This window comes from Phocoena sinus, chromosome 14, assembly GCF_008692025.1.
Source record: "Phocoena sinus isolate mPhoSin1 chromosome 14, mPhoSin1.pri, whole genome shotgun sequence".
Taxonomy (NCBI): Eukaryota; Metazoa; Chordata; class Mammalia; order Artiodactyla; family Phocoenidae; genus Phocoena; species Phocoena sinus.
The window spans coordinates 24,895,617-24,921,584 of record NC_045776.1 but is presented as its reverse complement, the minus strand read 5'-3'; the positions used below and the strand labels follow the sequence as shown (position 1 = coordinate 24,921,584).

The 25,968-nt window shown below is 54.3% G+C and overlaps 1 protein-coding gene across 11 annotated transcripts in view; it reads left to right on the top strand.

The window, feature by feature from the left end:
• Positions 1-25,471, top strand: part of CTIF (cap binding complex dependent translation initiation factor) — a 307,297-nt gene extending 281,826 nt beyond the window's left edge. For 8 of the 11 annotated variants that reach the window (XM_032654472.1, XM_032654471.1, XM_032654464.1 and 5 more), the window contains exons 11-12: positions 7,240-7,364; positions 7,690-7,867. In XM_032654472.1, the coding sequence (XP_032510363.1) occupies positions 7,240-7,364; positions 7,690-7,849 (285 nt within the window). In that variant the 3' untranslated portion in view covers positions 7,850-7,867. Of the gene's footprint in view, positions 1-7,239; positions 7,371-7,689; positions 7,868-19,695; positions 19,750-21,491 lie in introns of those variants that run through there. The other 3 variants (XM_032654473.1, XM_032654474.1, XM_032654475.1) reach the window with 3 other exon arrangements.
• Positions 25,472-25,968: the final 497 nt, after the last annotated feature.

The following is a 25,968-nucleotide window of genomic DNA, read 5'->3' as shown; positions in this document are numbered from 1 at the left end:
CCTATTTACGGACACTGAAATTCGAATCTTATATCATTTTTATGTGTCACCGAATATTACTCTTCTTTTGATTTTTTTCCTAGCTATTTAAAAATGTCAAAACTATTCTCAGCTCATGAGCCTGTAAAAGACAGGCAGGCTGTGGACTAGATTTGGCGGCTGGGCTGTAGTTTAACCGACCCCTGACCTAGATCTGTTGTTCTCAGCTGGGAAATTGCCTTCCAGGTAACGTTGATGCACATTAAAATTTAAGAATCACTGTCGGAAAAAGGAGAATTTGCCATTTCTCAGGCAATGCTGATGCTGAGGTTAGGAGGACCACACACTGAGCAGCAAACACTGAGCTAGTCTGAACTTCACCCCCACTTTACAGATGACAAAACAGGCCCAGAGGTGACACAGCTCTATCATTTGAACCCAGGGAAAGGCTTCTCTGTCCCAGGATGCAGAGCTGGGTGGTTTTTCTATCTCTGGCCGCCTTCAGAGATCTACCCTTCCAGCAGCTCACGATGCCCGAGGCTCTAGCTGAGACACAGGAAATGTGTATGTGTCCCCTGGAGTCCCAAAGTGGCAGGGCTCCAGTGAGTCACTTCCCGTGAATGGCGATAGTACGCACTGAGACATCCTCACGCTGTCAGTCAGCTCCCTCCCTGCCCTGCGCTTTAGAGAAACTCCCTGCCAGCTTCGGGGAGGGGGTCGACAGAGCGGCACGAGAGGGAAGCTAAAAGCCCCCTCTGTGAGAAAGGAAATGGAAAGAACAAGGGCCTGGACGTCAGATTTACATGATGTCAAATCCCACGCTTTTTGTACTAGCTGGAACCTGAGGCAAGTTAATCTCTTTGAACCTCAATTTTTCCATCAGTAAAATGGGGAAACAGCCTCTACCTCTGCAAGGTTGTCTTAAGGATTGATCATAATGTCTGTCAAGTGTCTGGCACAAAGTACAGAACTTTTATGGTTTATTTTTTCTTTTTCTTTTTTTTTGCCACGCTGCGTGGCATGTGGGATCTTAGTTCCCCGACCAAGAATCAAACCCACGCCTCCTGCAGTGGGAGTGCGGAGTCTTAACCACTGGACGTCCAGGCAAGTCCTAGGGTCTCTTTATCAGCCACCCTGGCATTGTGCCTTAACCACAGGGCTACCCAGACACAGCCTAGACAGCCACGGAAGAAGGCGACACCTGAGACCAGGGCTGTGTTGATGTCACTGGCTTGCGCTTCTGTGACATTTCCATTGGTGATTTAGGGGTATGGCTCATGTCCAGGGTTTGTACCTGGGCCCCTGGGTGGCCTTCAGGGTCTGGGAACCCACTGAAATTGTACGCCGACATCTGTGAGCCTGTGGAGATGTGCATTTTTCTGGGAGAGGTGCCAGAGTTTCCATCAGATCCTCAAAGGGCTCCATGTTCCCCCCGAAAATTACAGGATGCGTATCTATAAACACAGTGCAGAAGAGAGCACCAGACTTTTGAGACAGATTCCTGGATTTGGAAATCAGCTCCCTGACACTGACCTATGCATCGGAGGTCATCTAATTCAGATCTGAACTTCCATTTCCTCAGCCCTAAAAGCTGGGACTAGCATACCTGCCCTGCCAAGTCCAGAATCAGATGATACCCTATGAGGGAAAACCCAGAGTGGGCAGTCAAGAATGGGTAGGGCTCTCACAGGGGCCCAGGTGAGCAAGGTGAGTCACAGGGGGCCATCCTGCAGGGCCAGTGTGTTTGCTTCGAATTTAAATACTGGGGGTTTTAAAGTGGGCAAAATTAAACTCTGGTGATAAGGAGGATCATGGTGACCCTCGGGAAGGGTCAGTGAAACGACGGGGCGGGCGCAAGAGGACTGTGGGGTGTGATCCAGGTTCGTAGCTCTTGGTTGGGGCATCAGAACATGTTTGCCCTTTGTTATTTGTGCAAATCCATCTCACTGCACATTTTTGTATGTGTGATACTTAAACAAAAAGTCTTCTCAAAAAACGTTCAACTGAGAAAACTAGAAATACAATATAAAATCACCCCCTGGGGGCTTTTTCTATATAATTTTGCAGTTAAGTTAGCACATAGCTTGAAGAAAGAGTAATTTATATATAAACACAAATAATAGAGTAAGATTTTAAAATAATCCAAAAGCCAGGTTTAAGTATCTTTCTTCTTCACCCAAACTGCTATCTAAGTCTGCTTACATAACTTCTGCTTTCTTTAATTATCTCACAGGGCCCACAGGCCGTCTCGGGCCTCTTCGCAACCATGGTGGACCTGGCCTATTTTGGGTGGTCCGTCTGCCAGGGCGGTGGCTTTGCTTAGCACACTCCTTGATTCCAGAATGTGCCTGTCCTATCCCTTCTCTCCTTCTTTCCTGCAATGGATTTCTCTTCTCTCTCCCACCTCACAGGTTCCCCTCTCTCTAGTGTTTTCTTCTTATCAACCCACTAAATCCATCTGAGCGGGGAAGACCTTCCATTGCCCCCATATTCCCCTCCAGAAGCCACCCCATTTCTCTCTTCCCTAAGAGCCAGGATTTTCAAAAGAATTGTCTCCCTACATGGTGTCTCTGGGTTACTTCTGCCCCATCCAGCCAACAGCGTGGTCCCCGTTCGAGACTGCCATATCACCAAATCCAGAAGCCTACCCAGGCCTCCACACCACCATTATAGCAAGGAAGCAGCATAGATGATTTGTAAACCAATGACAGTGACTGTGCTCCAACAAAATTTTACTTATGGACACTGAAATCTGAATTTCATGTAATGTGTCACAAAATATTGTTCTTCTGATTTTTTCTGTCAACCATTTAAAAATGTAGGGACTTCCCTGGTGGTCCAGGGGTTAGGACTCCGCGCTTCCACTGCAGAGGGCGTGGGTTCAATCCCTGGTCAGGGACCTAAGATCCCGCAAGCTGTGCGGTGCAGCCAAAAAAAATAAAAAGGAAAAATAAAAATGTAAAGAGCATTATTAGCTCGCTGGCCTGTACCAAAGCAGGCTGAGGGTGGGATTTGGCTGGTGGACTAGATGTTATCCACCCCTAATCTAGATGTATGATTCTGAACTAGGGGCAGTTTGTCCCCCAATGCCAAGGGGCATTTGGTAGTGTCTGGAGACATTTTTTGTGGTCACAACTGGGAAGTGCTACTGGCCTCTGGTGGGAGGAAGCCCAGGTTCTACTCAGCATCCTGCCATGCCCGGGAGGCTCCACAGCAAAGAACTGTCTGGCTCAAATGTCAGTCATGCTGTGGCTGAGAAATCCTGGTCTAAATGATCTCATCTGGCCCCAGGACTTTAAATACCCTCTGCACCCAGTGCTCTCAAATGTGTCTCCAGCCAGGACCACTCCTCTGACCTCTAGACCCAATGGCCAAGTCCATTCCTCCCTCCAGCTAGCTTCAATCTTGGTAGATGAAACCACTGGCCACCCCTTTAGTTCAGGCCAAAAACTTGGGAGTTACCCTTGATTCCTCCCTTTTCCCCACCACCTCTCTTCTGTCATGCCACCATCACCTTGGACGTGGGCTTAAAATAGCTCCAAGCTGGTCTTCCCTCTACCTCTTTGCCGCACTTTTCTTCATCCCAGATGAAACGCCTATTGCAAGGCAGGTGTGCCGCCACCAGGGATTCACAGAGGTGTTTCCAAGCCAATACCGCTCTCGAGTTGGGTGTGCTGGGCTGCCCAGGCCTTGGGCGAGACTCTGGGCTCAGCTCCACCCGGAGAATGTCTCACCTGGGTCCTTGCACAGGCAGCAGGTACTCTCACAGATGCTAGAAGAAAATACAAGGAAATAAGATTGATTTTTTTTATGTACCCCTGAAACTAGTTTCCTTTCTCGTCATGCTTCATATAACGTACATAGATAGATAATATGTTTGTGCATGAGTGTGTAGATACACACACACTTGGAGGCTGGCTCCAAGTACATGTATCACCCCGAGTTTAGTGTCGGAGCCTTCGCCGAGGGCCTATGCTCACCTTTAAGTCCTTCTCCAAAACTTCATTTGACGGCCCCATAACCAGAAACATGGGGAAGTTGATGTCCTTTGGGATTTATCAAAGGACAGGCAACTGTAGCTTGTGGTGGGCCATGAGCGAGACCCCAGGCGGAGGCCTCAAAGCTTGTGTTGTGTTGGTCACAGGCAAATTCCCAGGGCAGCAGCAGCCCTCAGACTTGAACTGCACAAACTCTAGATCCGTATCTCCAGGCCTGCGTGCATCCACCTGACACCTCCCCCTGGCCCACCCACGGATTCCTCAAACTCTGAGTGTCCTAATACGACCCATCTCCTGCGCCCCAAACCTGCCCCTCCCCCCAGGGATAGTACCACCATCTTCCTGGCTGTGGTGGCTGAAGACTCCAGGCCATCCCTGACCAGCCCTCACCCCGTCAGTCCCCAGGGTCTGTGGGTAGCAGCTCTCGTAGAGTTCCTGGCTCTGGCTACCACTTTTCTCCCTCTCCATTGTCTAGGCCAAGGTCACCTTTCACTTGAATTACCCCACCAGCCTTCTAACCAGGCTTGGCCAGCTCTCTCTCTGTGGACTGCAGGCTCACAGGACTCTCAGGGGTCACTGCCTGGAATGTTCTTCCCTCCTTCCCTCTCCTGACCCCACTCTTTCTCTAGCTCCACCTTAAAGTGTCAGTTTAAAGCTCTCTCCACCAGGAAGCCTTTTCTGAGCCTCCTCTCCCCGCACAGATGAGAATGGTCCTTCCTGCCACCCACCACCGCAGCACCCTTAGTTCTGTGCAAAACGAGCCCACTTAACTACTGAGAGCTGCCACTGATAGAGCCTCGCTTACTGTGTGCCAGATACTGCTCTAAATATGTCTCACAGATTATCTCATGTAATGCTCCCCCCACTTTCCAGATGAGAAAACTGAGACACAGAGAAGTTACCTGTGCAGCATAATTAGCAGGTGATCGAGTCGGGATTAGAAGCCAGGCAGTCTCACTTTACAGCCCCGGCTCCCGTCACAGATCTGCTTGTGTAAACTCTGTCTTTTCTACTAAACTAATAGGTCTATGAGGACAGGATTCATGCCTCCCTATTGAATGAATGAATGAAAAAGTTCTTCTATTCTTTCAGACTCCTTGGAGGAGGGTGCAGGACCAGCCATGCTCCAGGCCTGTCTGTCACTGGTGGGGCTGCATCCAGGGAACACAGAGGCTCTTCTGAGTGGCTTTGCCCCAGCCAGCACATACTTTCCTTCAAATCCAATCCACAGGTTTTCTGAGAGGGCCAGCTGGGCACAAGGTCCTGTGTGAGGAAAAACTAGTCTAGGTAAACTCTAGGCTATCGACCTAGAACTGGGTAGAACCAAATAACTGCTCCCGGGCTGTGAGTAATGAGGCTTCTCCCTACAGGGGATCAGGAGAGGAGGTCAGGGAAGGCTTCTCGGAGTTGCGGGGGGGGGGGGTGTCTTGCGGTCCATCTTGCAGGATCCAGTAAATGGAGCCAAGGTGAGAGAAGGCAGGCCTGGCTGAGTCAATGAGGAGCAAAAGCCGGAGGCAGATAAGGACAAGCCATGTTCATAGATGGATTTGGCTGGACTGGAGGCCTGTGAAGGGGAGAGAGGGGGATGGAGGGCCCCTGGGGTGGAAGTGGGCCAGCGAGCCCCTGAGTGCCAGGCTAAGCACTCTGTCCCCTGCAGCCCAGTCAGCTGGACCTGGTAAGGATGCGCTGTGTTACAGAACATTGACGCACATGCTAATTCACCCAAAGAGCTTGTCTCAATTTAGAGAGAGTCACCCCATTATGAAAATGTATACTCTTCCTAAGGGTAAGGCTCTAAAGCCAAACAAACTTCCAGGTGCCCATTAAACACTCTTATCTCCAACCTTAGACTTGCCAGCGAGTACCTCTGCTGTCCCCCGGCAGCCCAGGCCCTTTTCTCAGCCCAGGCCTGTTTGCCCCTCCGTTTGGGTGGCTGCTGCTCTGAGCACAGATGCTAATTATGCCTTGAGCACAGCCCTGTTTTTTCTCTGCTTAATCGTCCCAGGCCCAGCCGTCCCTGCCCAGTTGGTCCTCGGTAACCTCCTTGCACCCAAACGCACCACAGAACCAGCTAAGCTCCTTTACCCAAGGGGCAGACCTCCCGGCCAGCTTCTGCCATGTGTCTTCAAACTCCACCCACCTGCCCCACCCCGGGAAGACTGGCACCTCTGCCTGGGAACCAGGCTGCTGCAGGCATTTCTTCTTCATACAAAGAGGACGTGATCTAAGCAAAGGCTTCTTCAGCATTCCGTGCTTGGGGGCAGAGTAAGAGGCCGGTGTGCCCCTCCCCCAGCTCCTCAAGGCCCCTTGCTGGTTACTTGCACCCTCCCCACTCCCACCCCCTGCAGAGTCTGGAATTGGTAGGAGGGACCCCTGGTTAGCTTGGCATACCAAGAAGAACCTTCTGAGAAGCTTCTTCCCAGGCTCAAGACAAGGTGGATTGGCAAAGCCCTTCAGATGACCGTGTGCCCATCGGTGAGCAATGCTGGGCTCCGGGGCTGCAGCGGCCTAGGGCTCTGTGCACAGGGAGGCCTTTCCTTGGAAGCTGGTGGGTCACCCTCTGTGGCAGTGCCCCTCTCCTGGTCCCCTCTGAGACTGCAGAGAGGTCAGCCCTCTGTCCATACCTACTTCCCCATCTCTTCTTCTTTCTGATTAAATTTCTTTGCCTTCATGAAAGGAAACATCTTGCACCCCCAGGATGCATCCTGTCTTCCCGAGGGGCCCACCGTGCTCTGATGTGTTTAAACCCGGGAGAGGGAGGACAGAAAGGCGATGGGTGTGAAGGGGAGGCCTCGCTCAGGGACTCGGGTGGCTAGACAGCGGCGCGGCCACCCGGGAAAGCTCACCCAGGGGAGGAAGGACTGTTTCGCAAGCGAGGCTGGGCAAGCGCTCTGAGCTGGCCCATCGGCCCTGGCACGCGGCTGGGCCTGTTAGGAAATCCAGGAGCCGCTCTGTCTGCTTTCCAGCAGGCGCCACTTCTCTTTCCACTGCTTTGCTCAATTCACGGCCCGGCTCCAGGGCCAGGCTGGCGGGTCGGCGGGCAGGCTGGGCACCCTCTGCCACAGGCCTGGTGCCCGGAAGTGCCCACTCCTGCCTCGGCCCGTGTTAAGGGTCCCCGGGCCTGGGCTGCAGAACTGCGCCGATCAGGCCGGCCGGCTATCGTGGCCATCTCGGGTAGGAGGGCAGGGTGACTCTCGGGGAAGGATTCCAGACTGTTTCCTTCTCTGTTGAGCTCCAACGCCCTTATCTCCTTTCCTGCCAGGCGGGACTCCTCACGAGTCACACAAAAGAAAACCCCACCCAAGACACACAACCCCGCACAGGCTTGAAGGAGGAGGGCTTGCGTCTGGTTCCGTTCAGGCTACCCGTTTATCAGCCAAGGGAGCAGTAAGTGTGCGTTGAGCTCATGTCATATATTTGGTCCAGAAGGGGTGGAGGGGCAGGTTGAAGAGACGAGGCCATCCAAGCCATGGAGCCACCTTGGAGGCTGCCTGTCAATCAACTGAGATGTTTCTTGGAGGAAGAACAACCCAGGGGAAAGGGGGCAGGCAAAGGACAGTTACACAGTTCGGGGGCAATTGGGATAGAGCTGGGGGGGTCGTGATGGGACTAAGTAGAACGAGGGGTGGGCGACGCGAGAGAGAATAAGCAAGCAGTGCACAGCCCCTCGCTCCAGCGTCTCGCAGGCATGAGTATTCCTCCCCATTCACAGAATACGGGGATACAGGAATGATAACCGGAAGAGGGGAACATGGAAAACGGAAGCCCCAGGAAGTCCGCTGATTCTGCAGTATACGAGGCTTGTCGCTCTGAGAACTGCAGGTAGAGCCCAGGCCGTGCAGCTCCTAACTCTGTCCCAGGCTTGTTGTTGAGCCTCAGAAGGGCAGTCTACCCCCAGCACGTTCAGACTTGCTGCTGGGCTGCGCTTCCTGGAGGCAGGGGGCTGGCCTAGTTGACCCCTCAAGTTCTCATTCCAAGCTAGCGGCTGCCGCAGCTTCTACAGGCGAGTTGCTATGGGAACTATAACTTTGAATTTCCTGGCTCTGGGGCTGTGAAAATCACAACCTGAACCTTCCATTGATGTGGGTTTCTCTATTAATTTCCTGTTTGATTGTTTACTTTAGAGAGCGGAAAATGCCTTTGCAGGCAGCTACTTCCCTCCAGCGAGCTGCTTATCACACCCTCCCCCCAAAGCCAGCAAGGTCAAGTCCAGGCCTCAGGTGGGCGGAGGTTGGGGGGCTGCAGAGAGCCAAGGGAAGGGGCCAGGGGAGGCGCCGGGAGAGACTTGTGCGTTCAGAGACTGGCCCCGTGAGGGGTGTCTGCCCACTGTCCCAGGCCTCAGGCCTGGGCCCCAGCCAGCCCAAACCCCTCCCCTTGTCTCAGGGAACTATTTGATGCTGAGTCAGACGCAAAATGCAGTCATTCCTTCAGAGGGGCGTCCAGAGGGTGCTGTCAAGGGAGTGACGGTCCCAGGTGCCACCCATTGCCTCCAGGCCAGGCACTCCTGGCCAGGCTCCACCAGAGGAAGCTTGGAGAACAACTGCTTTCCCATCTGCCTCTCCTTCAACTGCTCTCCCCAGGGCCCCGCCAGCAGCCTGTTAACAGAATTCCGTCCTGTTCCGGCTTCCATCCTTGGAGAGCGGTTCTCGCTGGTAAGCCCAGGTGAGGCCAGGTGAGGCCCTGCGGCAGGTACCCTGATCCGCAGTGATCACCGCCTCCCGCTGGGAGCAGGGCCGCTTCGCCGCCTTCGGAGCCCTTCTCCTCACCCCACCTGCTGAGCCGCTCAGAGGTGGGCAGGAGTACTTAGGCACCAGGAGGGGAGGTGGAACAGGCCAGAGGTGTACTGACTGGTCGGGTGGTGATGGGAGACGGGGGGCTCCCAGCCCCTCAGTGCCCCTTCCCTTGTCTAGGCGACTGTTATAAGGTACCCTCCTAATCAGGGCACTTTTGAAAGCGAAAGGAATATTACTAATTATTTGGGATGAACACGAGAAGCATCCCAGGCAAACCGGGGTGTGTGGTCACCCCACCTTTTGCTGACCTCTTGCCATTAGTCTTATTTATGTGGGACTTACTCATGGGGCAGCGGTTATGTCCTTTGACTTTGGAGGCAGACTAGACCTGGGTTCCAAAGCCGCTTTTCCATTACCCGTGCACTCGTGGGGAGTTCATTTCACTCTCCATGCCTCAGTTTCTACAGTTATACAATGAGAGTAATTACAATGGTATTTAACTCAGATAAACTGGTAAAAGGATAAAATGGATTTTAAAACACACACAAAGTTCAGAGCTTGGCATCTGGAGTCAGCACTCCAAAAAATGTAAGCCAGGTACTGACTGAGGACCCGGAAGGTGTGACTCAGCCCTCAGGAGACCCCTCCTGAAAGGTAAAACCTCAGGGCTACCTCGGGCATCTTGTGTTCCCCCTTTAAGAGAGATCCATGGACATCAGGGCAGTGAATATAGAAGAGGACAGACAAGGCTTCTAGAAGGAAAGGCAAGGGCATTAAAGGAGAAGCTGGAAGGTGTTGATAGCAGTCACAACCAACGTCCTTGATGTTTCAAACCCCGACGCAGGGTCCCGGGAACTCATGTCTGGAGGGACTACATGAACAGAACTTGCCTCCTGTCCAGGCTACCGGCCAGGGCTTGGCCCCCAAGAGGAGGCATTGGAGCCGTGGCCCCGTCCTCTGGCTCTGGTGTCTGCAGAAGGATTCAGTGTCTGCTCTGAGCCCCAGATTACGTTTCCACCCCCTGGGGCCAGCTGTGGGATGAAGCATTCCCCCATGTGACATTTACTGTGGCCACTTTGTACGGGCGGTTTGCAAGCTCTGCAGGAAGGAGGCTAATTATTCCCTCCAGGGCGCCTGGTCCACAGTTAGGGTGCCTGCCCGTCTTAGTTAGGAGGGCAGACAGCCAGACCACAGGGCACAAGCTTGGACTGAAGTCCAGTTCAGAACCATGAATTTCCTTGACATCTGACCATAGCTGCCACACCGGGTCTTCTTATTAGGCTAGTGGAAAAGTGACAGTTGGGGCAAATTCCCCTATCCCGGGGATGTCTGAAACGCAGGCAGTCACAGAATGACGGTAATAAGTAATGAATGTAAAACAACACTAATCTCCTAGTTGCCCAGACAGGCCGGGCAGCGTGAGCATTACACGGGTACCTATCCACAGCCACACTCGTGCTTCCTGTCCACTTCAGGGGAGTGATAGCCTTTGTCTTATTTAAGGCTAACTCAGGCATCAGTCCTCTCCTCTCTCCCGCACGCTATGTGCTCATCTCTGCCCCTGCTCAAGTCTCTCCCGCTGTACCGACCATTCCCCCGGACCCTGGGCCAGTCTCTTTTTCCTAGCATCCTACCCTTCTTCTCTTCCATAGGCAAGTTCCCTGCCCCGCCCCCAAAAAAAGAGAGACGGAGGAGGAAAGGAGAGTGAGAGACAGAGAAGGAAGAACAGAAACCCCCAAAGAAAAAGCAATGGTCAGCTCTTTCTCTCTCCACTTCCTGCCCTCGCTCTGTCTCTCCAGCTCCACATTACCCAGGCTTCCACCCACCCCTCCCTGTATGAAGTCATCGTAGCAAAGGTCGCCTGTGCTCTCCTAATCACCAAATCCAGGGGGCCCTGGTCATTGTTCATCTCACTTGACCTCTCTGAGCTTTTGACACTGTTGACCTTGTCGACAAGAAGTGACCTTGACTTCTTAGCACTCCCTTGGCTTCTATGACGTCACTTTTTCCTGCTCTGCTTACTTGCCTGACCACCCTCTTCCTCCTTTGGGGGTTCCTCCTCCTCTGCCGCCCTTACGATGTTGCTGTTTCCGGGTTTGGAGCTCTTACCATCTTCTCTTATTCCACGTCATTCCCCAGGTCACACCTGTGGCCTTGACTCACACCTGGGCACTGATAGTCACAGGTGGCCAGTCTCCCACTAGTCTTCGTCCCTGATGACCCGCAAGGATGGTGGGCTTGGTATTTCTAACGCTGAACTCATTCCTTTTTTCCAGAACCAACTCTTCCTGCCTTCCTAATAGCGCTGGTGGCACCACAGTTTATTCCGCGGACAAGCCCCAAACCCGGGGCTTATCCACCTTCCGCATTGTCCCTTTCCTCACCTTTACTTCTGCCTCCTAAGCTATCTCCTCCCATTGTCCCTGCCCTCACTCGAGCCGCCATAATTTCTCACTGGTCTCCTTGCCTCCGATTCTCCCACCACCCCACCCAGCTCCAGTCTACTCTCCACATTGCAAACAGTGTCATCCTACGCACCAGTTGCAATTCTTTTCGGTGGCTCTGCAGTCCTTTAGGATAAAATCCAAACCCAGTAGCATGGCATCTAGAGCCCTTTAGGATGTGGCCCTGGCCTTCTGTATCATCATATGCTCTCTCTCCCCCAGCACCGTATATTTTAGCCTCTTGAAATGCTTGTTATTCACCAGCGCACTCCATTAGTTCACCTTTTTTTTTTTTTTTTTTTTTTGTGCATATGCCATGTGCTGCCGCTTGGGGCACGTGCCTGGCGTGTTCTTCACCGCCACCATTCCGTCCCAGGCTCCAACCCCACATACCTAGCACAATCTCTCTGTTTTCCCTACTAGACTCTAAGTTACAAGTTTTATTCTCCTTGTTATCCCGGTACTTACACCGTGTTTAGTACATAGTAGGTGTTCCATAAATGTTGTCGAAGGATGGCTGGCTGGCTGAATGGATGGCTGGATGGTGAGTGGGTGAGAGGGTAGATGGGTAGATAGGAAGATGGGTGAAAGGATGAGTGGGTAGATGGAAGGCTGGATACATGATGTGTGGGTGGATAAAAGAACGGATGGCTAAATGGATGCATGCATGCATGCGTAGATGGAGAGATGGTGGCCAATGCAGAAAAAGAATAGGTAAAATCAATTCAGTTTTGTGAAGGCCCGGGTTGATTATCATCACCAATCAACAAAAGTAAGAATTATGGGGCTTCCCTGGTGGCGCAGTGGTTGAGAGTCCGCCTGCCGATGCAGGGGACGCGGGTTCGTGCCCCGGTCCGGGAAGATCCCACATGCCGTGGAGCGGCTGGGCCCGTGAGCCATGGCCGCCGAGCCTGCGCGTCCGGAGCCTGTGCTCCACGATGGGAGAGGCCATTTGCGTACCGCAAAAAAAAAAAAAAAAAAAAAAAAAGAATTATGAGCTCCAACCAGCAAAGTAAGAATTAGCTAATGTGGGAGAAATTAAAGTAATTCCCCAAGGAAAAGGATGCTGACCCAGGGCTTCTAAGCACTTTCTAGTTCTTCCCAGACTTACTGTCTGTCTGGCTTGTGTAAGTAAGTCACGAACTACTGAGCCTCGGTTTCTCTGTCTATTAAGCAGAGATAATAATGCCTGTGTCCTTTCCCTGTCTCCACAAGAGTGTCACGGGGATAAATGGGATGGTACATTACAAAGTGGGTCGAGATCTTCAGGAAAGATACATGTTTATGAAGATATACATTTAATAACAATAATAACACCTTGCATTTGAATCAAGCTTTGCACTTTTCAGAACTCTTTCACATGCATTATCTCCAGTGACTCTCAAAACAATTCTAGGCAAGTATTCTCCCCATTCTCAAGTGAGGAAACTGAAGTGCAGGGTGACTAAGTGGCATGCCCGGAGTTACTCTTAGTGAGAAGCCAAACCTTCTGCACGTTTTGATTTTTGTTTTTTGTTTTTATTTATTTTATTTATTTATTTTTGGCTGCATTGGGTCTTCATTGCTGCGCGTGTGGGCTTTCTCTACTTGCAGAGAGCGGGGGCTACTCTTCGTTGAGGTGCACACAGGCTTCAGTAGATGTGCTCGTGGGCTCTAGAGCGCAGGCGCACAGGCAGTTGCTCCGCGGCATGTGGGATCTTCCCAGACCAGGGCTCAAACCCATGTCCCCTACATTGGCAGGCGGATTTTTAACCACTGCGCCACCAGGGAAGCCCTGCTTCTGCACGTTTTTGATGACGGCCTCTTGTGGCTAGATTATCTACTTCCCTGCCTCCCTGAAGAGACCCAGATGTAATTGACCCTCTTCTTGAAGATTCAAGGCCATTATGAGGAGCTGTCCTCTAGACTCAGCTGTAGATGCTGGTCCAGGTCCACCAGAGGCACAGGGTGGAGATGCCCTGACTCGAACCTGAGGGCCCTCCTGAGATACAGGTGGCCCTGTGCAGCTCCTCGCCCCGGCCACCATTCTAGACCACGTGCCACGCATCGGGGCCATCTCCTCTGGCTCTGCCTCATTCTTCTGCCTCTCCCCATCTCTCCACCGTCAAGGCTTGTGCCCATCACTGTGGCTTCCTCAGCCCCTGGAGACCTGCACCTCCCATTCTTGCTTCTTCTTTTTCTCTCTCCTCTTCCCACTACTTCTTCCATGCTTGCAGGGTATCCTGCCACTGCCCTTCTGTAGGCCCAGCCAGCCAATCAGAGCTCTGGGTTTGTTCCCCAGCAAACCAGCCAATCACACACACTCTGAAATCTCCTCACTCTTGCTCCTTTGTTGCTGCTCCCAGCCTACCCTTGACTACCTTCAAAAGAGGGGCTCCTGCAGGTGGGGACTGGCAGAGCTTTTACTGGGGCTGCATTAGGCTGTCTGGGTTTGTTCTACCAGGGTTGGAACCAAGCTGTTGGTGAGCTGAGGTGGTTGGGGGAGCTTGGGCGGGGGGTGGCTAGAAGAAATTGTGATCTCCAGCACTCACTCCCCTCCCGCACAGGAAGACGGCCCCAGGGTCCCTCCATCAGCACCCTCTTTCCCTCCCCACAGGGTGGCATCCCAAGCAACCAGCTTGGCTGCACTGAGGGCACCCCTTGGGCGGCATGGTCCTGCCCTGGCTTCCTTCCCCCGGGGACTCCGAGGTGCTCCCACCAGGCTCCTTTCTCCCTCTGCTGTCCAGCCGCCCACAGCCTGACTCGAAGCACCTTGGCCTCTCCCCGAGGGAGGATATGAAGGGTGTGCCCACAACAAGTCTCCGGCAGAGACAATAGGACAGGAATGCATTAGCTTCCCAACAAACACTGTGTGGGCTCGCACAATTGCCTTGGATTCTCGTCCAAGAAACACATTTCGCTGTTCCAGGGTGCCTGACCCGGCCCGCCCACACTCCTTTCTGTGCCAGAGACTTTGACGAGTGGGCTGCTCCTCCCCCACCCCCGGGGCCTTCAGCCCCCAGGTCTGCAGCCCTGTCTCCTCCATCCCTACAGCTTTTCTTCCGAAGAGATAGCAGAGAAAGGGGACAGTCCTGTCCAGGCAGAGAATGACCTGCCCACCAAAGAGTACCTGCTCCGTGCCACTGCTTTTAAACCATTTTTAAATCGTGGTTTAAAAAAAAGCAAGCATAAGATTGACCATTTTAGCCATTTTAAAGTGGACAGTTCAGTGGCATTAAGCACATTCACGTCGTTGTGCAACCATCACCACCATCCGTCTCCAGAACTTTCCCATCTTGCAAAACTGAAACTCTGTCCCCATTAAGCACTAACTCCCTAGTCCCTCTTCCTCAGCCCCTGACAACCACCATTCTACTTCCTGTCTCTATGAATTTGTTCCAGGTCCCTCATACAAGTGGAATCCTACAATACTTGTCCTTTTGCGACTGGCTTATTTCACTCAGCATAAGGTCTTCAAGGTCCGTCCATGTCGCAGCATGTGATAGGATTTCCTTCCTTTTTAAGGCTGAATAACATTCCATTGTATGGATGGACCACACTGAGTTTATCCATTCATCCATCAGTGGACACTTGGGTTGCTCCCACCCCTTGCCTGTTGTGAATCACACTGTTGTGGACACGGGTGGACAAGAATCTGTTCAAGTCGCCACTACTTTTTGAGAGTTGCTTGGAGTTAAATGAAGCATTGTCTCCAGAAGACCCCAAATAGAACACGCATAAACAACAGAGTTGGCCCCCTCAGTGTACCAGCAGGGATTCATTTGTCCAGAAACTAGCTGTGTTTTAGGAAAGCAAGCCATGAAGAAGTGGAACACAAAACAGGTAAGTTTTGGCCAAGACAGAAAAGAGTGGAAAGGTCTTGCCCTTGGACACTGCCCACAAAGAGCGAGACAAGGACGGATCCCTGAGAAGCCGTTGATCACCCAGAGGCACTGGAGCCTCTCAGAGTGACACTGACAGGGGTCCTGGGGAGGGAGCCCCGTAGCATGTGTCAAGTGCTCCCCCGGGGTAAGGCCAGCGGCCTCTCGTTCCACCACACAGAGCAGCAGGGTGGGACTTCCCAGCTGTGATGATGGGGGCTGAGGGGACGTCCTCTCTGCAGCCCTTCAGCTCTAAGGCTCCAAGGGTCCGCCCTCAAAAGCTGGCAACGGACAGGCCGAGATAGCGTTCGGGGGAGAGTAGGACGTGGTCTGCAGCACCCATTCCCCTCCCGAACTCTGCATCCCAGGAACTGCAGAGGAAAAGTACAGTGAAAGCCTGTCAGTCCTCCCCCACTTCCTTGAGAAAACCCAGCAGGCCGTTTGCGAGAGGGCCTATCACTCGATGTGATTCTTGGCTCAACACAGACTTTCCCAAACAACCAGTGAAAGATAAGGTGGGAGGAGAGGCTCTGGGGTGAGAGCCTGCCCACAGCCCTGCTTGAGAGTCCCCACCCTGAGTCTGTCCCCACAGAGCCCAGAGCCCCCCAGGGAGGGAGCAGGCCTGCGGGGGTTTGGGTGTGCAGAAGGGAGGAGGTAGTCCAGTCACTAAGATGTGGAAAAGGAAGGAAGAACGGGAAGCCCTGGACCGGCTCTGCAGTTCTGAACCGTCACCGGGGAGCAGACGGAGGGCAGGCGGGCCTCGGGCCATAGAAGGAAAGAGGAGACACCTGCTCATCTGGGCAAAGTGCTGGCAGAAGCATTGAGGCTCCACGAGGCTGTCCACGCAGTGCGGGCAGAAGTCGGAGGGCCGCTTGGAGGGAGAAACAGTCACATTTCAGAGCATCTAGTACTTGTCCGGCCCCGGCTGTTCATAGAATTTCCCATCGTGTTACCTCCCATGTCCCGAAGCCCCAGGACCCCTAAGAAGCTGGTCTCAGAACGGAACATGATCCCAGGTTCATCTCAATTTCCCATGACAGTCATTACTAGCACCTACTATGTGTCAGCCAACATGCTAGGTGCACCCAGAGCAGGACCCCTTTCTTCCTTCCCATAAGCTCCCAGTTCTGCCTGCTCCCCTCGTCCCCAAATGGCTGCCACCACCCACTCTGTCTCAGGGAGTTCCCTTCCCACCAGATACCCGACTTTCCCCCTTTCTTGTGATTTCTACCAGCAATTTTTATTTTAAGGTTTCTCTTCCTGCTAAGCACTGTGGGAAATCTATTCAGGAACAAAGTTACCATCAGAAAGAAGTCCCAGCAAACCTCATAGAGTTCTCTTAATATTTGTCCTCATGTTCCGTGCAGAGTCAGTGGGGCTACGCCCACCTTCCCCCCGAGACAGTCAGGGCCCTCCAAGTCCTGGAACCAGCCCCCTCCCAGAGCAGGCTGGGTTGGATGCTGGAACCAACCCGTGGTCCAGTACCCATGACTCGGTACGCCTGCTGCAAGGTGAGTCACCTCCCCCCAGCTTTTTCCAGAACCTGCTTCCAGGGTTTTCTAGATGAGAGAGGTCCTTCCTAGTGTGACCCCCAGAATTCCCCCCAGACACTGACTCAGTGGAAGCTTCCCTTGGCTCCCCTTGAGGGGCTGCAGCCCTGCGGGGCAAGAAAACTCCAGAAGCAGACGCTGGCATGGGGAGGAGGGTGGACAGCTGTGTGCTGTAGAGTATTCCTCTGTGCAAATGTATCCTCATAATTTAACCGGTCCCCTTGTTGGTAGCCATTCAAGCTGTTTGCAAAAGTGCAGCAAAAACCTTATATCCATGTCATGGTGCATATGTGGGCAGCGGGGGGCAGGTGTGGAATAAATTCCTGGAAGTAGTATCGCCGCTCAGAGGGTTTGTACACTTGTAGTGTTGATAGCTATCACCCAATTGCCGTTTAGAGAGTCACACCAACTTCTGTTTCCACACACGCTGTACGTTTGCAGACACACTGATGATAATTTTGTGCCGTGTCTGCTCTGACAGGAGAAGCCTGTGGGGTGGAGGTATCCAAGTCCCGCTCACTGTCGCCTTTTCAGGCGCATGCGCTGGGGTGAGTTGCCCTGGGGCTGCGGCTCAAGGTTAGTCCCTCCTCACTCGCAGACCCTCCCAGCTGGGTGGGTTTTCTCCCTGCTACTCAAGGCATATTTGTTAGCAAATACTTCCAGGTGCTTACTATGTGCCAGGCACGGTGCCAGGTTTCGGGAAGAGAATGGACCAAACAGGCCTTGCCCTCCTGGAGCTTGCCTTCCCCTGGGGGAGACAGCAGACAAACAAATAGATCGTATGTCAGGGGTGAGAGATGCTGTGGAGAGAAGTAAGCCAGGAGGTGAACGGCGGGATCACTTACACGCAGGCCGGTCAGGGAATCCCTGGTGGATGAGGTGATGTCGGGGCAGAGCCCTGAGTAAACTGAGGAAGGAAGGTCTGCAGACAGGTGGTGGCTGAGAATTCCTGGCTGACAAGAGCACAAAGGCCCAGAGTCAGAAGTGTGTCATTGGGCCGAGCATGCCCACCAATGGCCGTCAGCGCCTGTCACTGCATGGCCGACACTTACCTTCCCCGGGTTGTCCCTTGCTCTCCACCAGCTCATCTTTTGAGCAGCCTGAGACCTACCTCTGCTCCTTCATCCCCAAATGATTTCTTTTTCGGCGTGTCTACTGTGGGATCAGTTAATGCCCAGCCCTACCGAGATACGAAGAGGAAGGAGGTCTGGTCCCTGAGAGCATCTCTGGGCAGAGCAGCCCACACTGATCTGGCCCTTGGACTCAATTGACATTTAATGCATGCCTCTTCAGCCCCTCCGATGTGACTGCTTGCGGCTTCTGCTGGGGGAGACCCTGGGCAATATGACAGGAGAAGGGGGAAGTTAAGGAGGGTGTGTGGAATTTGGATTTCGAGTCTGCAGTGAGAACAGTCCCCGGGGCTGTGTGTGATTTCACCCTCCTTGAACGCGTCATGCCCAGATCAGAAACCTTGACTCCAGTTCTCGGTTAGTGGACAAGGAAGCTGACCCTAAAAATGCCTTCCTCTTGTGCTGTCTCCTTACCCTCCGCCCTTCCTTTAAAACAAAAAACAAAAACAATGCATAAATCATATCGACCCACCTTTATCGAATCCCTGCTGTTGCCAGGAGCTGTGCTAGGTGTTAAAGGGCAGCAGAGATGAACGTCACACTGCCCTGCCTTCAGGAGGCCACAGTTCACACTGGAAGATGTCTTGCCACTTGTGTGGAATGCTGAGCGGTGGGAAAGCCAGGGGGTGCTCGGGAGTGAGAAGCAGGGGTGGGCACCATGGGCTGGAGTGATCCAGAAGTCTCCAAGGAAAGCTGGAAAGTGACCTGGGAAAAAATGGGGAAAAAGGCAGAAAATAACAAATATTGGTGATGCTGTGGAAAAATCAGAACCCTAGGCACTGCTGGAGGGAATGAAAAATGGCACAGCCACTGTAGAAAACAGTTTATCAGGTCCTCAAACAGCTAAACGTGGAGTTACCACATGAGCCAGCAATTCCGCTCCTAGGTGCGTACCCAAGAGATGAAAACCCATGTCCACACAAAAACTTGTACACAAGTGTTCATAGCTGCCTTGTTCACGACAGCCAAAAAGTGGAGACAGCCCAAATGTCTATCAACTGATGAGTGGATAAACAAAACGTGGTGTGTCCATACAGTGGAATATCTTCCAACCCCAAGAAGGAATGAAGAACTGACACAGGCTACAACATGGATGAACTTTAAAAACATTATAAGTGGAAGAAGCCATTCACAAAAAAATCACGTGTTATATGATTCCATTGTATAAAATGTCCAGAATAGGTAAATCTATAGAGATTAAGGGGTTAGGGGTTGTCAGGGGTGGGGGTGGCGGGGGAAAGGGGACTGACCGCTAATGGGTACAGGTTTCTTTTGGGAGCCATGAACGTATTCTAGAGTTAGTAGTGATGGTCGCGCAACCTTGTGAATCTAAAAGTCACTGAATTGTACACTTAAAAATGGTGAACGTGATGTTACGTGAGTTATGTCTCAATTTAGAGAGAGAGGGAGAGAGACTGAATGAATGAAATGCAGCACATAGAGGAAAGCCCGGACGGGGGTGGGGTGGCCAGTCCCCGTGCTGAGCCTCCCGGCCGTGGCCTTGGTCAGGAAGCAATTCCACCCTCTGGAACAGTCTGCATGGCTTTGCAGGCTCACATTGCTGGGCCGGTAGAGAAGACTGCTGTGATTTCTGCAAGTCCTCCTATAACCAGGGCCCAGGAGCACCTGAGACCATGGCTGAGCCCCTCTCACTAATCAGGAAATCTATGCGAATTTCATTTTTGCTGACCAGCTGCTCATAGCTGATGATCCCAGCATGCTTGCCGCTGCCTTCAAACCCACCTGTGGCCTTGCTCGGCCATGGCCTCTAGTCAAGCCCTCTGACCTGGCCGGGATGCCCACGCTCCGTGACTACGGCCGTCCTCTAGCTGCTTAGATCCCGTCAGAGAAATCACTGCTTCCTGGGGCAGTGCCCCTGCTGCCCTCCGTCCTTTGTGGGCTGCCTCTCTGGCCCGCCCCTGGGAGATGCTTGTTCTGGGCTGCAGGGGGCTGAGAGCAGTGCACCCATCCTAAGCGGAATTCTCTGCCGCTCTCTTCCAGCTCTTGCAATCTCAGGATGTGAAGGAAGATGCCGTCCTGTGCTGCTCAATGGAGGTAAGCAGCGTGGCTTAGACACCTCCCACCTCAGACCCTGTGCGTCCCTCTCGCCTTAACGGTTATGGGGGCTCAAGGACCACTGGAGGCATCCACGGGTCCAGGGCAAGGGCGTGTCGAGCGTGGCTGGTGGCGGACGGCTTCCTGAGTGGATGTGGACTTCTGCTGGAGGAGAGGGAACTGCCGGCTCTCTGGCGGGAAGGGTGGAGTGCTAGCATCGTCCACTCTCCCTCTGCCCCCAAGACCACCTCCTCCTCGGCCAGGTGCACCACATAAATGACTTAGGAGATTTTAGGTGATGCCCTGCCCCCACATATCTTCTTTGGCTTCAGTGGTGTGGGGTTTGGGGGGAGGTGCTGAGGCTTGAACCCCCAGGTTGGCACTGTCCACTTCCAAGCAGCCCCCATGGGAGGTCCCACTCCTGTTCCCAAGGTGTGGCCTCTGCTCTCCGGGATCTTCCTTCAGACACTTGGCTTTGGCCCAGTTACAGGGACAAAGCTGTGCCTTCAGAAAACAGTCCAAGGGGAATCCCCTGGCGGCCCAGTGGTTAGGACTCCGCGCTTCCTCTGCTGAGGACACAGGTTCGATCCCTGGTCGAGGAACTAAGATCCTGCAAGCCGCACGGCGTGGCCAAAAAAAAAAAAGAAAGAAAGAAAACAGCCCAGGGACATTCAGAGTGGAGCGTGGTGAGGAGAGGAGCTTCCAGGGCCCACACCCAGGGCACGCCGGGGCTCCAGGCAGGGGAGATAGGAGGGGAGGAGAAAGCATGGTCCCTGCCTCCAGACAGCTTGTGGTCTGGCTAGAGATAGAGACCTCTGTCACATGCACAGAGTGGATGGGACGGTGTAGAGAATAAATATGGGTACAGAGCATGCATCCCTGAGGAGTTAGGAGAGAGGTCCGAGTGGGCCAGAAAGGTCAGGGAAGGTTTCGTGAAGAAGGCAGAGCCTTGAAAAAGCGGGTGGGCTGAGGCTGGAGGTGGGGCAGAGATGGGGACTTAGATTATAGGGAGAGGAGCTGCACGGGCTGCCGGCCGAGGGTGCGCTGATCCAGAGGATCGGGGCTCCTTCTTCCTAAGGGGGCTTTTCGAGATGACCAGGGGCCTCTCTTGGGGGCAGGCCCTCTGGCTGGCCTTCTGCCCCAGTTCATATTTCTCTCCTCCCCTTCGTGTCACAGGTGTGGGCAGGGGTCAGTTCTGGGGGTATGTAGGTGCGATTGGGGGCAGGAGAGAAGGAAAGAGAGAAACAGGAGACCTCATCCCTGCTCTCGGGTTCCACACGGACACATGCAGGTAATAATGACCAAGTTCGTTTCCAGAGAGACATCCCAGCAAGTGAAAATTGACACGGTGCCACCTGGTCACTCTTGAAGGAAGCAGGTCACACGGCCATTGAGGTTGTGGGCGATAGTCAAAGAAGGCTTCCTGTAGGAGGGGAGGCAAGTGGATGAAGGGAGAAGCAGCGTGTTCCTGGTGAGGACTCTTAGCAGCCCTGGGCAGCAGGCAATATTCTGACCCCTCTTATTCCTCCGGCAGATTGGGTATTAAATGTGGGCTCTCGCATTGGCTGTGTCCACCCTCCACACTCTCCATCCTTCTGCCCTGTGGCATAGAGGCCTGGGCCTGCGCCTTCCTGGGATAATCCAGCTATTTCCCGTTCCTGCCCCCAGCACCCCTAACCAAGGTGGGTCAGGAGCCCTTTCAGGGCCCAGCTCACGTCCTAACCCCACTTCTCTGCCCGCAGCTGCAGAGCACAGGCCGACTGCTGGAGGAGCAGCTGCCCGAGATGATGGCAGAGCTCCTGGCCAGCGCCCGCGACAAGATGCTGTGCCCCTCGGAGTCGATGCTGACCCGGTCCCTGCTGCTGGAGGTCATCGAGCTCCACGCCAACAGCTGGAACCCTCTGACGCCCCCCATCACGCAGTACTACAACAGAACCATCCAGAAACTGACAGCCTGACAGCCAGGGGGCCTGGCGGGTGGCCCGAGGGCAGCTGGGGCCCTGGTGCACAGAGCCAGATGGACAGGCGGGAGGACAGGGGTGGCCCTGCCAGCAGAAAGAAATGGGGAGGAAGGCAAGCAGAGCCGGCGGCCAGTATGGAGCCAGACGGGGAAGGGACCAAAGCCCTAGGAGGAGCGCCCCCCTATCCGAGCCCCCCAGCCCGAGCATGCAGCAGCTCACACCAGTAAGGGGAGCATGTTTCTTCCTCACGGTGGCCCGGCCCTCCCCCCCGCTCACTTCCACTCCTCCCCGCCCCCTCCCATGCAACATGTCCCCAGCAGGGCTGTGTGCAAGGGGTTCATCTCTGTGACTCCTCAGAGGCCTTGGCAGCCTGCACGCAGGGTACAGCTTGGGTCAGAAAGGACCTCAGAAGGCTGAAAAACTGGGTCGGAGACGGGCTCGCATTGTTCCCGCATGCTGTCAGCCACAGTCGCCAACTGGCAGCAGGCGACATGTAGCAGATGTCCGGGAGTACAAAGGCAGGCACGGTCCCCACCAGCCGCCCGCAATTGACGGCCTTTGTCCTCACGGCCGAGCGGGGGGACAGAGGCGTCTCCTCTAACCTTCATGCTCCACCCTCCCCACTTCCAGCCCTCAAGCTGCAGGCCCAGGGGGCCGGGGGCGGGCCTGGGGCCTGGAGGAGAGATGGAGTTTTTCCTTCTACTTGCACTCTTTCGTTTCATTGTGTTTTATTTTTTCAAAAGTCAGCTGCTTTGAAGTCTCCTCTCTCAACGCAAAGGGCCCGCAATGTGATCTCACACTCAGCACCGCGAGGACCCCCTGATGAGAGGGAGATCAAACCCGGCCCCCTCTGGAAGGATTCTAGCCACAGACAGCTTGCCAGTAGCCAATTAGGGTAACTGGAAACTTCTGCCCTGGCAGGGGAACCCGCTGGAACCCTGTGCCCCTCAGGCCCCGGCTTCCAGTACCTCTGTTCTCTCTTTTTCCAGCTTCCTCCCTCAAAGGGCTGATACTGTCGCTGCTGGGAAAGCATTAAACCCGTCCTGCCCCGGGGCCTTATAGTGAACCGGGCTCAGAACGAGGCTGGCGAATTAAAACCAAAACGCCCGGTGATGCTTCCCCGCTCCACACACAGGTCTTGTCCCAAGCTCTCACTGGAGGGAGAATGGGGGCGCCCCGCAGGGCTCCCCAGGGCTAGCTAAACGGGCTGTGCCAGTGCCCTAGCCCATAGCCACGGTCTGTGCCCCGGGAGGGCTGTGGCACTGCAGCCCCAGGGCTGTCGGGAAGGGGTGAATTCATTGAGTCGTGGGGACCATCAGGGGACCCAGCAAGCCATTAGCTTTCCAGGCTGGGAACAAGTCTGGGGGTTCTTGGAGGGGCCAAGTCCTGGGAGCAGCTCCTTCTCTGATGGCTAGAAAGGAGGATGCGTGTTGGGCCCTGGGAGGCTGGCTTCGGGTTGTCACTGGCGTCCACACAGCCCATCTCCTGGTCCGGAGCCCACGCTTTGATGAGCCCCTGCAAAGCGACCTCAGAGCCCAGCAGCTCCCTCACTTGCTCCTTGGTTGAGGCCAGTCCTTCTCTGGGTCACCTTGGAGGCCCACTGGTTGCCTGGTCCGGTCAGGCTGGAGGAAATCCCCTTTGTTGAGTCTCGGAGAGGAGGCGGGTGGCGTGGGGAGCAGCTTCCTCCGTACTTCCTGGCTTTCCCCACCAGCTGCCACCTGCCTGCAGTCCCCAGAAAGAGCCTGTTGGGGACAAGGCATGGGGACCCGGTTCACCTGGAGTGGGTCGGTCACCGCTGCCAAGGAGCCCGCGCTGGCCCTGGCCTCCGCCTTCGCCCTCCTGGCCCCTTCCTCCCAAGCTTCTCCTCACTCCCTTTCCTCCTCAGCCTACACCTTTGGCTCAGCCTGGGACCCAGGGACCCCAGAGGCCCCACAGGAGGCCTTGAGAGAAGAGCCGGGTTGATGTTTGGATGCTCAGAGCGGGCACCAGGGAAATCATGGTCCCGAGGAGTCGGCAGCCGAGGCCGGGCAAGCAGCCAGGCCCTGGCAGCCCTCAGAGAGCCGCACCTGGGCCGAAATGGGCCCTGCTTCCCTCCAGTGGTGTGTGTGTGTGTGTGCGCGCGCGGGCACGCATGAGCACATCTACTGAGAATGAAGCAGGGCTCTGGAAGAAGAGAGAGGGCCTGCGAGTGAGGTCGAAAGTCGAGGAGGCAGGGGAGTGGGTCTCCCACCCCTACCTTGGGCTCAGAGAGCGAGCTTTATGAAGGGGCCCCAGATACCACGGACTCAGGGGGCTGACGTCCCCTGGAAAGCCAGGCGAGGAGCGTGTCGGGCACCGTGAGCTTAATGCCCTTCCTCCTAACAGCCTTCCTTGGTGGTCTTGCCTCACGGCCAACCCCTCCTTGACTGTTAGGACCAGAGTGGGAAGAAGCGAGGTATAAATGTGTAAACATATATAAATATATTTTTAATTACGTGTCGCGTCACCGTGGCTCCAGACATATGGTTTGCCTAGTATATTCCACTGCTTGAAAGCGCTTCCTAGCCGATCCGAATAACAATTTAAGCTGTTTTTCTAAATGTGGGTTGCTGCTACTTCTTCAGACATGGAAGGAAAACATTAAAAAAAAAAATTTTTTTTAAGGAAATAAGAGTAAAGCCTAAAATCTGAGACACTGAGGCAGCTTCCCACGGGAGACTACTCAGACAGGAACTGGGGGGCAGAGGCGGGCGCCCCCAGACCTCCGCCCCCTCTCCAGGCCAGATCTCCCCTGCTGAGTGAGGGAGGCCATATCCAAGTTGACCTCTGAATGTATTTGATGGGAGGCTAAACTGGATATTGCGTTTCTAATGCTTGCGTGGCTCTCCCTCCTCGCCTGTGGCTTCCTTGGCACAGAGGAGGCAAAGTCCAGCCATCTGATGCGGGTCCTGTCTCGGTCTCTCCCCCGACAGTCAAGACGAGGTAGTCATTGTTTTCCTCTCAGGCAGCCGGCCTGTTCCTGCTCCCATGGCCTTGTGGCTTTGCCTAAGCTCTGGGACCACAGCCCCAAGAAGGCCCCCAGCCTCCCCTGCACAAGGCGGGACCTCACCATCCTCCACAAGAGTCTGCACCCCCCTCAAACCCACTTTCGTCTGCTCGTCCTTCCTTAACCAGTCTGTACACCTTTAAAGTTTGGGGATCGTCCTGTCCATCCATGTAAATGTAAATGTTGGCCGAGTCGGTATTTATTCTAATTTTTATTTTATTTTATTTTCTCTGAGGGATGGGGAGGGGGGTGTGGGAAACGTACCACTGATCACGCCCTGGGCAGCTGCAGGGGCGGGGGCCCAGACAGCCAGGCCACCGCAAGAGCAGCCCCACGGGGCTGCCCAGACGCCAAGCCCCAGTCTCTTATCTGGCATCAGAAGCCAGCCAGTGTTCCTCGTCCAACAGACTGTCCGGCCTGCCCATGGAGTCCTGTCCCTCAGCTGCCGGCACTCTGTTGGGAAACCTCGGGCTGAGCCTTTGAGGCTGCAGATCAGAGAAATGGCAACTTTCCTCCGCTCGGGACACGTGCACAGAAAGGCTGCCCGCTTCGCCTGAGCCAGCTGGGAGCCTGGTGACGGGTCCTACCTCCCCGGAGCAGGGGCCTGGGGCTTCCCGCCAAAGCTGCAGCGGAACTCTGCTCATGCGACCACCTTCCCTCCCTCGGTATGTCCTGCTTTCCAGCTGAACCCAAACTACAAGTGGGTTTAAAAAATAAACCACACCGAAAACAAAAATGCCCTGCATCTGCGTTCTCTGTGTGTTTGGCAAAGGAAATCTCTCCCAAAGGCTTTTGTGCCTCGGCAGGTGCTGGCAGAGGCCTCAGAGGAGCCCCTACCCAGGTGATGAGCTAGTGAGAAGATTCCCCACCGTTGGGCCACTGTGGGGAGGGGGCGCCTGGGGGCTGGGGAGGGTTGGGGAGGAGTGGTCCAGGATACCATGGGTGAAGGAGACATATACCCCCTTCCTCCCAAGCTTGGGACCTGTGGCCTATCCGAGGTGGGAAGAGTAAGCCAGTCCTGCACAAAATCACTTTTCCGCTACAGATGTAGTTTGCTGCTCCACTCCCCAAACCTACCCCTCCCATGAACAAGTCACTGTGACATCTGGCAATGACCCGTTTTAAAAAGACTGAGGGGCTTCCCTGGTGGCGCAGTGGTTGAGAGTCCGCCTGCCGATGCAGGGGACACGGGTTCGTGCCCCGGTCCGGGAAGATCCCACAGGCCGCGGAGCG